The 17,165-nt window shown below is 36.4% G+C and overlaps 1 protein-coding gene across 9 annotated transcripts in view; it reads left to right on the forward strand.

Annotated features, from left to right (window-relative positions):
* The window catches only part of CDK14 (cyclin dependent kinase 14), a 716,216-nt gene that overhangs the window by 428,968 nt on the left and 270,083 nt on the right, over positions 1 to 17,165 (forward strand). For all 9 annotated transcript variants that reach the window (XM_070046334.1, XM_070046337.1, XM_070046335.1 and 6 more), the window contains one exon: positions 4,978 to 5,101. In XM_070046334.1, the coding sequence (XP_069902435.1) occupies positions 4,978 to 5,101 (124 nt within the window). The remainder of the gene's footprint in view (positions 1 to 4,977; positions 5,102 to 17,165) is intronic.

Below are 17,165 nucleotides of genomic sequence, written 5' to 3' on the forward strand. Positions count from 1 at the left end.
ATTGCTAATCACTCTAATAAGCCCTAAGAGACCGTGGACATCCCTTGAAGATAGTTGACCCAAGCCTGGAAAATCTGCAAGATGTTCACTGTGCTTAGTCTCATATTAAATGGAACCACATTTATTAAATAATGCCTGGATTTCAGACCATTCATGGAATCTCATGACTGTAAGCATTGAGACAAAGAGCATCTGATCATACATCTTTAGACTTTGACGGGGGTGGAGGAGTATAAAATTTGTTGCTCACTGCAAGTGGCAATAATTCTTTTGAGTAACAAATACATTAAGTCCAATGATGTGTGTGTGTGCTTTTTACCAGCTTGCTCTAAATGTTTTGATAAAAAGCCTTATCTTCATATTCTTTACCTACTTAAAGTCTAAAGAGTTTCAGAAGGGAATAGAAGGAGTATTAAAGGATATTCCCAAGAAGTATATGCCATGGCCCTGAGAATATGAGCTGCTTTCTGCGGGGGATGGCAAGACAACGTGGCTATAGATAGATCTGCTGCTGGTAGAAGTGTCCCTGTTCATCGTATCGTTGCTATTTAAGGCATTTTCCCATGGGGATTCTTATTGCAAAAAGTGAACATATTCGAACTAGAATATAACTCTTCAGTGATCATACTGTAGGATTTGAAGATATCTCCTTTTATAAAGTTGAATAGAATATCCTGAGGGGACAAGGTATTCTTAGGAAGACCTTATGGCTACTACAGTAGAAAAATAAGAAGATAGAAATGAAAATATGTTAGTTTATCAGCTTCAGGACATAAAGCTGTCTTCTGCCATGTTATTTATTTCTAAGAGGATTTTAAGTAGCAAAAATAGACATTCAGGAATCATATGCTCATTACATAATATGCTAATTGAGGCTTACAAACTTGGGTTCACTTAATCAGAGCACTTTGATTATATTGGGTGTATAACTGTATCCATCCATGCGTTTAGTAAGCATCAACCTCATTTAAGATAATGAAGTGTAGTGGAAAGTTCACAAGTGCTGTGTGATGGTTGGATGACTTTAAGTTTCTCATGCTTTTAGAACTTTAGTTTTCTCATTTGTTTAAAAGAAAAGGAAAAATACAGGATTATAAAATATATGTAAAATTACTTAAAACAGCCTTTAAATGAGTGTAAGCCTTCAATTAGTATTACTCTCCCTTCCTTTTTTCTCAGTACCCGAGATTGCATTGATGTTCACCAAGTTTTATTAGCGAGTAGCAAAGCTGATTTTTACTCTTTCTCTGCATGTGGCCCCCTCTTTGGTGGTCCTTCTTGTTTTCATAGTATCCTCTGGTTTTCACAGAGATCAAATATAGCTTGTTATGTGGTGATTTATACAACAACCATGTGAAGTGGCTTTCTGAAAAATTTACATGGGCAAGTTAGATACTTGCCTATTTGCCTAAAGGAAGAAATGCCCAAGACTTGCCTTTCTCAAAACACTCCCAAAGAATATTCCATGGGACATTCTATTAAACTCAGTGCTAATTCCTTGTGGCCTTCCCACCCCTAGCTAGCAGTATATTTTCTGTTAAACACATTAAAATGTTATTTCTAAAACACCAAGTTTACTAATGGTTTCAGTGAAGTATACTGTTGCCCCCTTGCCACCATTACTATTATGATGGTGCATTGATCATTTTACTATTTCATATATTGTCTTCTTTTCATTTATTTAAAAATTTCTTCTTAATTTGTCTTCTTAGTGATCTGCTTGCTTGGTCTCCTCAATTTTTTCCCTCAGAACAGCAAGAGGTTTGTCATATAATGCATCACTTCATCTTGTGCATCTAGTGAATGCTTGTTTTCCTATTAAAATTTTATGTGTAATGAATTCTGTTTTCAGAGTGACAAGTTTCCTCCCTCCTCTGTGCCTTCAGTACACTCAGTTCACGTTGCTGTCACAGTGCAGACCTCTTTAGGTGGTAGTTGTCTGTTTATGTGTCTGTCATACCCAGTGGGCTGTGAGTTCCTCGAGTCCAGGGACTACATCTTATATCCTGTTCATCTTTGCATCCCTCTTACATGACAGCACCTGGCACATGGTTGGCACTTAGTAAATCCTGAATGAATTTATTCTGTGGGGATTTGTTCTTTGTGCATTGATCAAAGATTTAAAAATTTGTTTGTGGCTCCAACTTAATGTTTGGGGTTCTACTTGTCTTGTTTGGGGCTTAGTTTGTCATGTATACAACTTCAGTTGGAGTGTGTGGTTGCATCCTTTCCTATCACTGATTTTCTTAATCCTCTTTAATACGCTACCCTATTTGAATAGCTTCTGGATTAGCATGAGGATTATATATTTTCACTAATTGGTAAAGGTATTAAAAGAAGAGCCCTTTGGGACTGCTTGATCTACCCACTTCTACCCTTAGCTTCTAGAGACTCCCATTCCAGGCGTCTGTTATTTCTGTATCTACTTCCTCCAGCTGTGCCTAAATTCTGTTCAGTCATCACATTACTGGTATATGAGTGTCAGCTGTGGACCCAGGTTAGGAAGGTAGTTAAGGCACACAGTCTGAGGGAGATAGGGTAATACCATAACTGCAATAGACAGATGTAGCGGCTGCCCCAGGAGCACAGAGGAGGAACCCCTCACACAGACCTGTAGGGAGAGGGAAGGCCTAGGGTCAGGAAAGCCTCCAGGGAGGAGTGGTTTTTGAGGAGAGACCTAAGAAATACATGGAGATTAGCAGGCAAAGGTGAGACAGCGCTTTTCTGTCAGAGAATAGGTAAGAACAAAGGTAAAGGGCTGAAGAGCAGTATGCTCTGCGTATGGGCGTGCGTGAGACTGCTTGGAGTCAGGGAATGTAGAGTGATGATGCCTGGGCACCCAGCTGGAATCAGGGCTCAGCGCAGCAGCCTCGAAGGCCATGCTGTTAGATGCCCAGACTTTATCCTGTTAGTTGGAGGAAGCAGCTTCTATATCAACACTCCCTACTTATGTTCTGGCCAAGATTCCTATAGTAGAGTGGTTAAGGGCATGGAGTTTGGAGTCAAACTTGTTGGGTTTGAGTCCTGGCTCTGCCACTTAAACTGATCCCAGTTTCCTCATCACTAATACAGATTTAATAGTGGTACCTTCACCACTAAAATTATTACAGAGATCAAATGAGTTCGTATTCTATGATGCATAGAACGGCAGCTGGCACTTTGTGTCATTGCTTGTTCAACTAAGATGTGTTGCTGTGGTTAAATAGATAATCGCAGTCTGGTAAGTCTCTGCTGGCACCTTGCAGAATGCAAACTTTCTTTTCAAAATCAGTTTATTTTTGAAATTAAGTTTGTTATGTGGTCTGCCTCTGTGATTGATTGATTGATGAAAAGATTTTGAAAACACAAAGCGGCTTTATTTGCTCATCCTTTCTCCCTTCTAAACTGAAGGGATATGGATTTTCTTAGAAATTGTAAGCTTTCGGCTTCAGGATGCAGGGGGTATTAGAAGTGAGGAACGAGGCTGGAAGCTGCTGGTGATGGCGTTAAGTCTTTCCATCTGCTACACAGAAAGGATTGAAAAGAGGAGTCCAGGAGACATTTGCTTCCCGAGGTTCTTGAGCCAGTAATTTAATCCAGGCTAACACAGAACAGGTTTTTAGTTTCTGGTACTTAGATTCTGGAAATAATGATCCGAGGCCTTCACTGCTCCACAGCATATTATCACATACAGAGATTTTGAAATGAATTCATCTACTGTTATTTCAAGGTATCCACTCTCTAAAAAATTTACTTGGCTTTCAGAGCCCCTAGTTAGTTGGAAAATATTCCAGAAATGCTAGCTTCCAGGGCCCTCAAGGAGTTGCCAGTCTTTTCATTTGAAGATCCTGCAATCCTTATACTGCCCACACTTGGCATCTAATTCATTTAAAATTTCCCTGAAACTGCATTTTGTTACCAGCTGATTACATAGACTCCGGTATTGATGGCACTTAAAACCTTTTGTTTTGGGCTTCCCTGGTGGCGCAGTGGTTGGGAGTTCGCCTGCCGATGCAGGGGATACGGGTTTGTGCCCTAGTTAGGGAAGATCCCACATGCAAAAAAAAAACCTTTTGTTTTTATTTTTGTTTTAGGAGATTGATTTTTAAAAACTATGTCAATTAGAATTATTTTGGCAAGTAAATTGTTTAAAGATAGTCTCTTTTTTATAAACATTTTTATAAATATTGGAAAGCCTAGTGACTCACATTTTTTGTTATCAAAATTGGGAACATTTGATAGGATCCAATATGAAACTAAACAGGGAAGGCCATCAGTCACTTCTTAAAATTATTTCTTATAAAACCATTGCTCTTGAATTCTTGATTTCTCTGTTTTCTGTGTTTCCTTTCCCTTTAGGGTGGGTCTGTTCTGTAATTAGTGAAGGTACCTGTCTGTCTTTAGGCAACAGCCTAATCTCTATGGCCATATATGCAAAAGCAATATAATTACAATCCAGTAATAATTGGACCATGTGACTGTTTTTGTTTTAATTACTTGAAATCATCTTATCTTTCCATTCCTTAAAGCATGTTAATGGGTGAATCCTTGGGTACCATGTTTATGTCATTTCTATGGAATTGAATACATGCACATTTACATAAACTTAGTAAAAAATTCTGCTTCTTTTTATAATATTCTGGATAGATTTTTTTTCCTCTGTCTCAAGCATCAATTTAGACCTGAAGAAATAAAATATTATTTAAAAAATGATTCTTTACATTGTGCTTAATTTATAGAACACAGATTGGATTATAGATCTTTCTGGCTGAGGAGGTATCACTCTGGGTTGACATAATAGGTTGTTAGAAATTTTCAGATTTACTTCTTAATGAATTAGGAATTTCCATACCCTATGCAAATTCTGGTTAAATAGTTTGGTAGGAAATTCAGTGATGGGTACCCATTTTCACTAAACACAAGTACTTGGCAGACTGTATGTAGAAACTGGCATTTGTCTGTGTTCAGATTTTAACTTTTGTCTCCCTATTTTTTCAGTTGTTTTTATTTCAGTTGCTGCGAGGGCTGTCTTACATCCACCAGCGTTATATTTTGCACAGAGACCTGAAACCACAGAACCTTCTGATCAGTGACACGGGGGAGTTAAAGCTGGCAGATTTCGGTAGGAAAGCAGTTAATTACCAGTCTATTTTGTCACACTGTGAGAATGCCAGGCAGATGGTGGCACTGCATTTGTTTAGGTGCACTTCTTCTATCATTCCAGATCCTGGTAACATTTTTTCAGGAGTGAAAAAAAAATTTTTTTTATGATCAACATCATGCTTGGTAGATTTTTTAAAAATCCACATTGCTTGTTAAAGCATTAAATAATCATAAGCACAAATCAGATCTCATATATTTCCAAAGGAAAAGTCAGTAAAATTTTGAATATAAAATACATTGAAAGAAATCTATTTTTTCCATTTTCTATTATGAAAATGTCAAGCACAGTCAAAAATAGAAGGATACGATAAGGAGCCCCATTACCCATCACCTGGCTTCAACAACTACCAATATATTGTCAAACTTGAAGAAGCCTGGATTTAAACCTTGGAACTGTTTCAGAGCATCACAAAATATATTCAGTAGTGTATGTTGTCCTGAGATTTTAATAATTTAAAAATCTAGGGGCAGTGTTAACCTTTCTGAAAGTGACTGTTGTTTGAAAAATTCTCAATAACTTTATAAAAGTAGACACTGATGCTGATTTAAAAGTTGAGGTCCTGGCCTGGATCCATTAAAAGTCATCCCTTCCTTAAAGGTTTTAAGGTTGGCCTCTTACAGCTTAGAAGCTTTCATCCAACACTGACTTAAGCACCCAAAGAGGAGCAGAGCTGTTGTGTTGTCCTTGCTGGCTCCCCTCACTTCATCATCATGTCTGATGTGTCTGCACTGCCCTGACTCCCTGTCACACCAGAGTGTGCCAAGTCAATTCCCAGCACCAGGAACGCTGATGGCAGCATGATGTGTTGACATTGCATTGCCTCAATTATTTTTGAATACATATTCTGATTAGAAATTTGTTTCATTAAGAATGGAATGGAAATATTACCCTTGGGACACAAAGACGCCTGAGGTTGAGATATGGGCTTTTACCGAAATATGATTATCTTTTCCCACCCCAGCCCCTGAGAAATAAAAGAGAGCAGGAAATGTTTATTTCTTATTTCAAGGTTAGTAGACTGATCAGTACCTTTGGAATGACTCTACTCTTGGGTTTTTTATATTCTTTTCTTCTAAAATTGAAATGAAACAAAAGTTAGCATGATTGGTGATATACTGCAAAACTTTATTTGTTCTCATCTTATTTGTGTGTGTGTATATGTTGTTTGCTGTCAGGTTTTAGCATCAGAATAATACTAGGTGGCTAGATGTAAAGTCTTTCTATTACAGTGTAGAAAATAATGGGAGAGTAGGTGGGTGGAAGAGAGAAGATTTTCAGTTCCTCAAATTCAAGGCTGTTGGGTTTGCTGTGAACATATTTTATAGTTTGTCGGTATTACTATTAAATTAGTAAGAATTTATAATGATTTTTTTCTAATATGTTAATATAAGGTATATGTTGGAATAAATTATTGTATTGAACGTTTAATTTTGCTGAACATGGTTTTCTTGTGTATTTATAGAATACATTTTTACAAAGTTTATTTTGTCTGTATAACCAAGGAAATAATAGAATTGTATCTAAGTGCTTACTGGGGGATTATTTTTTAATTTTACGATGACGTTTTTATTATAATAGGTAAGTTCACCTTAAAAGATTCTTATGGATCTTTAAAACTGACATTTTGCAATAGATTCAGAGATAAATTCAAGTGTAATTTTAAACAACTTAGAAAGATTTTTTTAGAAAATTAGAAAATTTAGAAAGTATGACCAATTCAGAGATAACAAATGTTAACATTTTTGTTGTATATTTTCCCAGTGTCTTTCTCCTCCTTCTCTCTCTCTTTTCTTGCTTCTTCCATCAATTATATAATCCTGAAAAAAAAAAAAAAGAAACGTTGTTTTGTAAGCAGTTTTCACATAAGAATATTTCATGGACATTTTCTCCTGTTATTCAATATGAAAAAATCATTTGTAACAGCATAAATTTTTCCTTTAATAGCCAAGACCTAGTCTTTTTATTGAGTCCCTCATCAGTGAATTTTGGTTCCTTCTAATTGTTCATGATTATGCACAGTCCTGTATTGAATGTTCCATATATGCTGCAATTACAGCGTTGCGTGTTTTAAAGCATTTGATTCTTTGGACCAGACTGCTCTGCACAAAGGTTGTACCTCAGTGTCATAGACTGAATCTTCTTGCCTGGAACACAGACTTGGCATGCATCCTGTGTACGAAGTGTAATGAGGGAGACTCATTCACCAACTGACAATTTCTCCCAATTGTGCATCATTTTTGTCTTTTAATTTAAGACATGCGATTAACTGTGATTTACTGCGGTTGGGCACGTGTTTGTGTCTGAGATGAAGGAAACACAGTCTGAGATGGAGGAGCTAGACAGTCAAAATGGGACGGTTCCAGGCAGCAGAACAATTAGAAACACTAGGTCTTAATTCAGGTTTGATGTATAAAGAGCTTTAGCAGCAGTTCCTTTGTCCTACCCCTATCTCTTATGTGACAAATATCATAAAATTTTGATTCAGAGGTACAAATGAAATCTGTATGAGTATAATTCCTGTATCTTTGATGCTACTGTTTTTATTAGAGGAAATATATGGGGGGAGGGAGAAGCACTAAAATTTATTGAGTTTATTCTGTGTGCCAGACGCTTAGAAGTTCTTGTTTCATTGTCTCTTAAACCTAGTAATGTATAGTAACCTATACTTTTGAGAGAGACGTGAGTTTCAGAGAGGGTTAGAAATTCTCACAGGCTTGATTATATGACGGTAGCTGCTCACAAAACTGGAATTCAGATGCTTGATCCACATCCTTCAATTTCAGGTGGCCCAGGATCTTTGTATTTATATACATAGATATTTTACCTTACAGACCTGCCTAATCTTCCAGTAAATTATTGTTCATTGTATATATTTATATATTAATTATTATAGGAAATTATTAACCATTCTATGTATTTTATACATATGACAAATATGACACTCGTGCTACGAAAATAGATTGCACTAATACCAAAAAAATGCATCACATAATTTAAAGAACATTTTGTCATTTGACTAATTCAGTAGTAATGAGTGATTTCAGCCTTAGTCCTTTGGAGATTTTACCTGCTGGACAGGGTAAACCAGATGATAATGTATCCATAGACCCATTCATGTTTAAACGGAATGCAGTTCTGAATTCCAGGTGATCAAAATGCTGTACTATTTTTTTTTCCTTGTAAACAAAATCATATTTAAGCACTTACCTGAGACTTGTTTTCTATATGCATGTAAAAATAAGTAAATTACACATGATTTAGAATCACTATGGCTTTCCTAATGCAGAAGTTTGTCCCGCCTGTATATAATAAGATAATAAAATTGTGTAGTGTTTAGACTCATTTCTAAAAAAGGGTTCGTGTTTACATTATTTTTGGGAAAAACTATTTCAAATCCCTTACCCAGCCTATGTCTTCACTACCTTGCTCCTCCTTGCCTACTGTAGTACAACCAAACGCCAAACGCATTCCCACATCAGAGCCTCTTACTTAGCCTTTCCCTTTGCCTGGAATACTGTTCTTCCTGCTTCTCACGTGGCTGCCTCTTTCTCATCACACATATCATAGATCATATGTTACCTGTTCAAAAAGACCACCTTTCCAAAAATAGAATTTTAGCACCATGATCACCCAGTTCAACTTCTTCAGTAGCATTTATGGCACACTAAAATTATTTTGTCATTTGTTTATTGGTTAATTTTCTGCTTCTGCTACTTGATTGTAAATTCCATGAGGGCAGGGACATGGCCTGTCTTGCTCACTCTTATATTTATTTATTTATTTGGCTGTGCTGGGTCTTAGTTGTGGCATGCGGGATCTTCATTGCAGCATGAGGGATCTTTAGTTGCAGTATGCATGGGGGATCTATTTCCCTGACCAGGGATGGAACCCAGGCCCTCTGCATTGGGAGCGCAGAGTCTCAGCCACTGGGCCACCAGGGAGGTCCTGTCTTGCTCACTGTTGTCTGTGCTATGTTTAGATCATAGGAGATGCTCAGTAAATATTGGTTGAATGAAGAAACAATATGCATAACAAAATTGAGTATTAATGTAAAGACTAAGACCCACTAATTTACTAATTACTAGTGAATTTACTAATTTCTGCTTGATTCGCTTTAGCAAACCAACAGTTTACAAATTAATTTTCTCTTCATCAGTGCTGGCGTGTCCTGGCATAGTCAAGAGTGCAGATGGAATTAGATGACTTCAGATGGCGTTGGAGCCTCAGGATTGCTTTGAGGCTATTATACATTGGCTCTACATATCTGCTTGGTATTATATTTATAGCCTAAAGCTGCAGAAATAAATATCACTGAGTGAACGTAAACATGTAGAAAAGTTGTATAAGATTTGAAGTTCCTACTTTGCAGACCTTAAATGATTGTCTGGTTGTACTATTGTTGAAATCAGTGTGTTGAGCCTTGAATTAGGAGACCTGGCTCTGTCTATAACTAGCTTATGACTTTTAGGAAGTCATTTATCCCCTCTGAGCTTATACTCCTCAACTAAAAAATAAGTGCATTGAACAGATACTTTCTAAGATTCTTCTCAGAGTTGTTTTTTTATGTTGTACATTTCTGAAATTATTAACTTATTTTCTAATGATCAGATATTCACTGTTGGATAAAAATCAGTCAGTTGAATCCATAATCAAGGCTATACCATCCCTTTCTATGGTCTAATTTTTTTATTCTGGCTTCTAGAAATTCAAGTAGATGAGAGCCACACTTTTATGATATGTGTTGAGATCACATTAAAAGAAAATTATCGTAGTGTGACAAGTAAATGCATAAATAAGCTCACCAAGAAGTTAATGTTCATTTGCAGCATGATAGTATGAAAACTTAAAGGTATTTTTCCATGTAAATGAGATGAAAACAAAATAGATGAGTCTGTAGAATTGCAGCTTTCTGCAGTTCTTGCAAGATGTTGATGATTGTGTCACCCACATTTTCCAGCCATTCTTCTGCTATTTTTAGGGGTCAGGGCCTTGCTACATGGAAAGACAGCTGGGTTAAATTTGCCCCTGAAAAAAAGAGACAGTGCAAACTCTGTAATGTAAGCATTTAAGGTCTTGGCTTATTTTACTGGCTTTCCTAATGTAGGAACCAAGTTAAACAGCTCTGTGGTTTTAATCAAGTAAAATTACACAGGTCTCTTTCCCACCAGAGGTCTAAAATGTTACCTTCCTAATGTTGGTAGTTTCCTCCTCCAGGCTGTTCCTTGTCTTAATTTGAAAAAGGAGTTATTGTAAATCACATTTTAGATTAATTTGCAGAACACACCAGAGATGTAACTGCAGAGGCCATGGTGAGTGCAGGGTTTGTTTGTAATGTGTCTCTCAGAATTCATGTAGGGAATAGTAGAAAACAGAAAGAAACCAACTGCTTTCAGATGCAGAGTAGAGTCTGTCTGTGTGATAAATATAAAGTCTCTGAATAAAAGCCTGTTAGTCCCCAAATTACAAACCTTTAACTATTTTTTATCGTTAGCCTATAAAATTCACCATTGAAGCCATAGTTATAAATTAAATGTTAGATATAACTAACCATGCTTTGACTGGTAGGATTCAACTTTACTGTATATTTGGTTTAGAATATAATTTCTATTAGCAAAAATATCTTTATTGTCTAACGTGAGGTATCAATCTACTTTTAGAAAGGTCCTTTGAATTTTAACATAAGCAGTTTTAATGCAAAGTTTAGGCAGTTGCTTTCATGAAGCTCTGAAAACTGAAGAATATTTTTATAATAATTTGTGCTACAATATGAACCAAAGAAAGGGCTGTTTTTCTACCTAATTTTTCTGGGCTTCATTAAAATTCCAAATCAAAATGTACATGTCTTAAAATGTATCAAATACATTATCAACATTCCATGTTAGAAATAATTTGATTAACATGTGAATTAAAGTTAATCCCCATGACTCATTATTTTAAAGATGTAGTAACCCTTTTGAAAAGGAGTGTTGATACTTCAAATTGTCTTCTCTAGGATCATGAAATATCACTTAGCGTCATTATTTAAATCTTGTTTAATATCCCCGCTCATCCATTCAGAAGTTTTCTTGGATTCAAAAGGGATGTTGATGACATTTCATTATATCGTTCTTTCTGTTTTGTGTTATCATAATGTAACTTTTCCCAGGTATGTTAACATACCTGTGCTTTTCCTCCATTTAAATGGACTTTATTTTTTAAAAATTTATTTCATTGAAGTATAGTTGATTTACAATGTTGTGTTAATTTCTACTGTACACAAAGTGATTCAGTTATACATATATATACATTCTTTTTCATATTCTTTTCCATTATGGTTTAAAACAGGATATTGAATATAGTTCCCTGTGCTTTACAGTAGGACCTTGTTTATCCGTTCTATATATAATAGTTTGGATCTGCTAATCCCAAACTCGCAGACCATCTATCCCCCAACCCCCTCCTCCTTGGCAACCAAAAGTCTGTTCTCTATGTCTGTGAGTCTGTTTTTGTTTTGTAAATAAGTTCATTTGTGTAATATTTTAGATTTCACATGTAAGTGATATCATATGATATTTGTCTTTCTTTTCCTGATTTACTTCACTTAGTATAATAATCTCTAGTTGCATCTGCGTTGCTGCAAATGGCATTATTCTATTCTTTTTATGGCTGAGTAATATTCCATTGTATATATGTGCCATATCTTCTTTATCCATTCCTCTGTCAGTGGACATTTAGGTTGTTTCCACGTCTTAGCTACAGTAAATAGTGCTACAATGAACATTGTGGTGCATGTATACTTTCTTTTTTTTTAAAGATCTTTATTGGAGTATAATTGCTTTACAGCAGTGTGTTAGTTTCTGCTTTATAACAAAGTGAATCAGCTATACATATCCATATATCCGCATATCTCCTCAGTCTTGCATCTCGCTCCCACTCTCCCGATCCAACCCCTCTAGATGGTCACAAAGCACCGAGCTGATCTCCCTGTGCTATGCGGCTGCTTCCCACTAGCTATCTATTTTACATTTGTAGTATGTATAAGTTCATGCCACTCTCTCACATCATCCCAGCTTACCCTTCTCCCTCCCCGTGTCCTCAAGTCCATTCTCTACATCTGCATCTTTATTCCTGTCCTGCCCCTAGGTTCTTTAGAACCATTTTTTTCCTTTTTTTTTTAGATTCCATATATATGTTAGCATACGGTGTTTGTTTTTCTCTTTCTGACTTCCTTCCCTCTGTATGACAGACTTTAGGTCAATCCAACTCACTACAAATAACTCAATTTCGTTTCTTTTTATTGCTGAGTAATATTCCATTGTATGTATATGCCACATCTTCTTTATCCTTCATCTGTCAGTGAACACTTAGGTGGCTTCCATGCCCTCGCTATTGTACATAAAGCTGCAATGAACATTGTGGTACATGACTCTTTTTGAATTATGGTTTTCTCAGGGTATATGCCCAGTAGTGGGATTGCTGGGTCATATGGTAGTTCTATTTTTAGTTTTTTAAGGAACCTCCATACTGTTCTCCATAGTGGCTGTATCAATGTATGTCCTACCAACAGTGCAAGAGTTTTCCCTTTTCTCCACACTCTCTCCAGAATTTATTCTTTGTAGATTTTTTGGTGATGGCCATTCTGACTGGTGTTAGGTGATACCTCATTGTAGTTTTGATTTGCATTTTTCTAATGATTAGTGATGTTGAGCATTCTTTCATGTGTTTGTTGGCCATCTGTATGTCTTCTTCGGAGAAATGTCTATTAAGGTCTTCTGCCCATTTTTAGATTGGATTGTTTGTTCTTTTAATATTGAGCTGCATAAGCTGCTTATAAATTTTGGTGATTAATCCTTTTACACTTTCTTCATTTACAAATATTTTCTCCCATTCTGAGGGTTGTCTTTTCATCTTATTTATGGTTTCCTTCACTGTGCAAAAGGTTTTAAGTTTCATTAGGTTCCATTTATTTATTTTTGTTTTTATTTCCATTTCTCTAGGAGGTGGGTCAAGAAGGATCTTGCTGTGATTTATGTCATAGAGTGTTCTGACTATGTTTTCCTCTAAGAGTTTTATAGTGTCTGGCCTTACATTTAGGTCTCTAATCAATTTTGAGTTTATTTTTGTGTATGGTGTTAGGGAGTGTTCTAATTTCATTCTTTTACATGTAGCTGTCCAGTTTTCCCAGCACCACTTATTGAAGAGGCTGTCTTTTCTCCATTGTATATTCTTGCCTCCTTTAATACAAATAAGGTGACCATAGGTGCATGGGTTTATTTCTGGGCTTTCTATCCTGTTGCATTGATCTATATTTCTGTTTTTGTGCCAGTACCATACTGTCTTGATTACTGTAGCTTTGTAGTATAGTCTGAAATCTGGGAGCCTGATTCTTCCTGCTCCGTTTCTCTTTCTCAAGATTGCTTTGGCTATTTGGAGTCTTTCATGTTTCCATACAAATTGTGCAGTTTTCTTCTCCTATTTCCGTGAAAAATGCTATTGGTAGTTTGATAGGGATTGCATTGAATCTGTAGATCGCTTTGGGTAGTATAGTCATTTTCATAATGTTGATTCTTCCAATCTAAGAACATGGTGTATCTCTCCATCTGTTTGTTTCATCTTTAATTTCTTTATCAGTGTCTTACAATTTTCAGCATACAGGTCTTTTGTCTCCTTAGGTAGCTTTATTCCCAGGTATTTTATTCTTTTTGTTGCAATGGTAAATGGAAGTGTTTCCTTAATTTCTCTTTCATATTTTTCATCATTAGTGTATAGGAATGCAAGAGATTTCTGTGCATTAATTTTGAATCCTGCTACTTTACCAAATTCATTGATTAGCTCTAGTAGTTTTCTGGTAGTAGCATCTTTAGGATTCTCTTTGTATAGTATCATGTCATCTGCAAACAGTGACAGCTTCACTTCTTTTCCGATTTGGATTCCTTTTATTTCTTTTTCTTCTCTGATTGCTGTGGCTAAAACTTCCAAAACTATGTTGAATAATAGTGGTGAGAGTGGGCAACCTTGTCTTTTTCCTGATCTTAGTGGAAATGCTTTCAGTTTTTCACTATTGAGAACAATGTTGGCTGTGGGTTTGTCATATGTGGGCTTTATTATGTTGAGGTAAGTTCCCTCTATGCCTACTTTCTGCAGGGTTTTTATCATTAATGGGTGTTGAATTTTGTGGAAAGCTTTTTCTGCATCTATTGAGATGATTATATGGTTTTTCTCCTTCAATTTGTTAATATGGTGTATCACGTTGATTGATTTGCGTATATTGAAGAATCCTTGCATTCCTGGAATAAACCCCACTTGATCATGGTGTATGATCCGTATAATGTGCTGTTGGATTCTGTTTGCTAGTATTTTGTTGAGGATTTTAGCATCTATGTTCATCAGTGATATTCGCCTGTAGTCTTCTTTCTTTGTGACATCTTTGTCTGGTTTTGGTATCAGGGTGATGGTGGCCTCGTAGAATGAGTTTGGGAGTTTTCCTCCCTCTGCTATATTTTGGAAGAGTTGGAGAAGGATAGGTGTTAGCTCTTCTCTAAATGTTTGTTAGAATTCGCCTGTGAAGCCATCTGCTCCTGGGCTTTTGTTTGTTTGAAGACTTTTTCTTTGTGGTACACGGGCCTCTCACTGTTGTGGCCTCTCCCGTTGCGGAGCACAGGCTCTGGACGCGCAGGCTTAGCGGCCATGGCTCACTGGCCTAGCCGCTCCGCGGCATGTGGGATCTTCCCAGATCGGGGCACGAACCATGTTCCCTGCATTGGCAGGACGACTCTCAACCACTGTGCCACCAGGGAAGCCCTGTGTGAAGATTTTTAATCACAGTTTCAATTTCAGTGCTTGTGATTGGTCTGTTTATATTTTCTATTTCTTCCTGGTTCAGTGTCAGAAGGTTGTGCTTTTCTAAGAATTTGTCCATTTCTTCCAGGTTGTCCATTTAATTGGCATAGAGTTGCTTGTAGTAATCTCTTATGATCCTTTCCATTTCTGCAGTGTCGGTTGTTACTTCTCCTTTTTCATTTATTATTCTAGTGATTTGAGTCTTCTCCCCTTTTTTCTTGATGAGTCTGGCTAATGGTTTATCAATTTTGTTTATATTCTCAAACAACTAGCTTTTAGTTTTACTGATCATTGCTGTTGTTTCCTTCATTTCTTTTTCGTTTATTTCTGATGTGATCTTTATGATTTCTTTCCTTCTGCTAACTTTGGGGTTTTTTTGTTCTTCTTTCTCTAATTGCTTTAGGTGTAAGTTTAGGATGTTTATTTTAGAATTTTCTTGTTTCTTGATGTAGGCTTGTATTGCTATAAACTTCCCTCTTAGAACGGCTTTTGCTGCATCCCATAGGTTTTGGGTTGTCGTGTTTTCATTGTTGTTTGTCTCTAGGAATTTTTTGATTTCCACTTTGATTTTTTCAGTGATCTCGTGGTTATTTAGTAGTGTATTGTTTAGCCTCCATGTATTTGTATTTTTTACAGGTTTTTTTTCCTGTAAATGATATGTACTCTCATACTATTGTGGTCGAAAAGACACTTGATACAATTTCAATTTTCTTATATTTACCGAGGCTTGATTTGTGACTCAAGATATGGTGTATCCTGGTGAAGGTTCCATGAACACTTGAGAAGAAAGTGTATTCTGTTGTTTTTGCATGGAATGTCCTTTCAATATCATTTAAGTCCATATTCTTTAATGTATCATTTAAAGCTTGTGTTTCCTTATTTATTTTCATTTTTGGATGATCTGTCCATTGGTGAAGGTGGGGTGTTAAAGTCCCCTACTATGATTGTGATAGTGTCGATTTCCCCTTTTGTGGCTGTTGGCATCTGCCTTATCTGTTGTGGTGCTCCTATGTTGGGTACATAAATATTTACAATTGTTATATCTTCTTGGAATGATCCCTTGATCATTATGTAGTGTCCTTCTTTGTCTCTTGTAATAGTCTTTGTTTTAAAGTCTGTTTTGTCTGATATGAGAATTGCTACTGCAGCTTTCTTTTGATTTCCATTTGCATGGAACATCTTTTTCATCCTCTCACTTTCAGTCTGTATGTGTCCCTAGGTCTGAATTGGGTCTCTTGTAGACAGCATATATACAGGTCTTGTTTTTGTATTCATCAGCCAGTCTATATCTTTGGAGCATTTAATCCATTTACATTTGAGGTAATTATCAATATGTATGTTCCCATTACCATTTTCTTAATTGTTTTGGGCTTGTTATTGGAGGTCTTTTCTTTCTCTTGTGTTTCCTACCTAGAGAAGTTCCTATAGCATTTGTTGTAAAGCTGGTTTCGTGGTGCTGAATTCTGTTAGCTTTTGCTTGTCTGTAAAGCTTTTAAATTCTCCATCGAATATGAATGAGACCCTTGCTGGGTAGAGTAATCTTGGTTGTAGGTTTTTCCCTTTCATCACTTTCAATATGTCCTGCCACTCCCTTCTGGCTTGCAGAGTTTCTGCCGAAAGATCACCTGTTGTGGGGATTCCCTTGAGTGTTATTTGTTGTTTTTCCCTTGCTGCTTTTGATACCTTTTCTTTGTATTTAATTTTTGATAGTTTGATTAACATGTGTCTTGGCATGTTTCTCCTTGGATTTATCCTGTATGGCACTGTCTGTGCTTCCTGGACTTGACTTACTGTTTCCTTTCTCATATTAGGGAAGTTTTCAACTATGATCTCTTCAAATATTTTGTCAGTCCCTTTCTTTTTCTCTTCTTCTTCTGGGACCCCTATAATTCGAATGTTGGTGAGTTTAATGTCCCAGAGGTCTCTGAGACTGTCCTCAATTCTTTTCATTCTTTTTCCTTTATTCTGCTCTGCAGTGGTTATTTCCACTATTTTATATTCGAGATCACTCATTCTTTCTTCTGCCTCAGTTATTCTGCTATTGATTCCTTCTACAGAATTTTTAATTTAATTTATTGTGTTGTTCATCATTGTTTGCTCGTTTGTTCTTCTGGGTCCTTGTTAAACATTTCTTGTATCTTTTCTGTTCTATTTCCATGATTATGGATCATCTTTACTATGATTACTCTGAATTCTTTTTCAG

The sequence above is a fragment of the Globicephala melas genome, chromosome 9, assembly GCF_963455315.2.
Source record: "Globicephala melas chromosome 9, mGloMel1.2, whole genome shotgun sequence".
Taxonomy (NCBI): Eukaryota; Metazoa; Chordata; class Mammalia; order Artiodactyla; family Delphinidae; genus Globicephala; species Globicephala melas.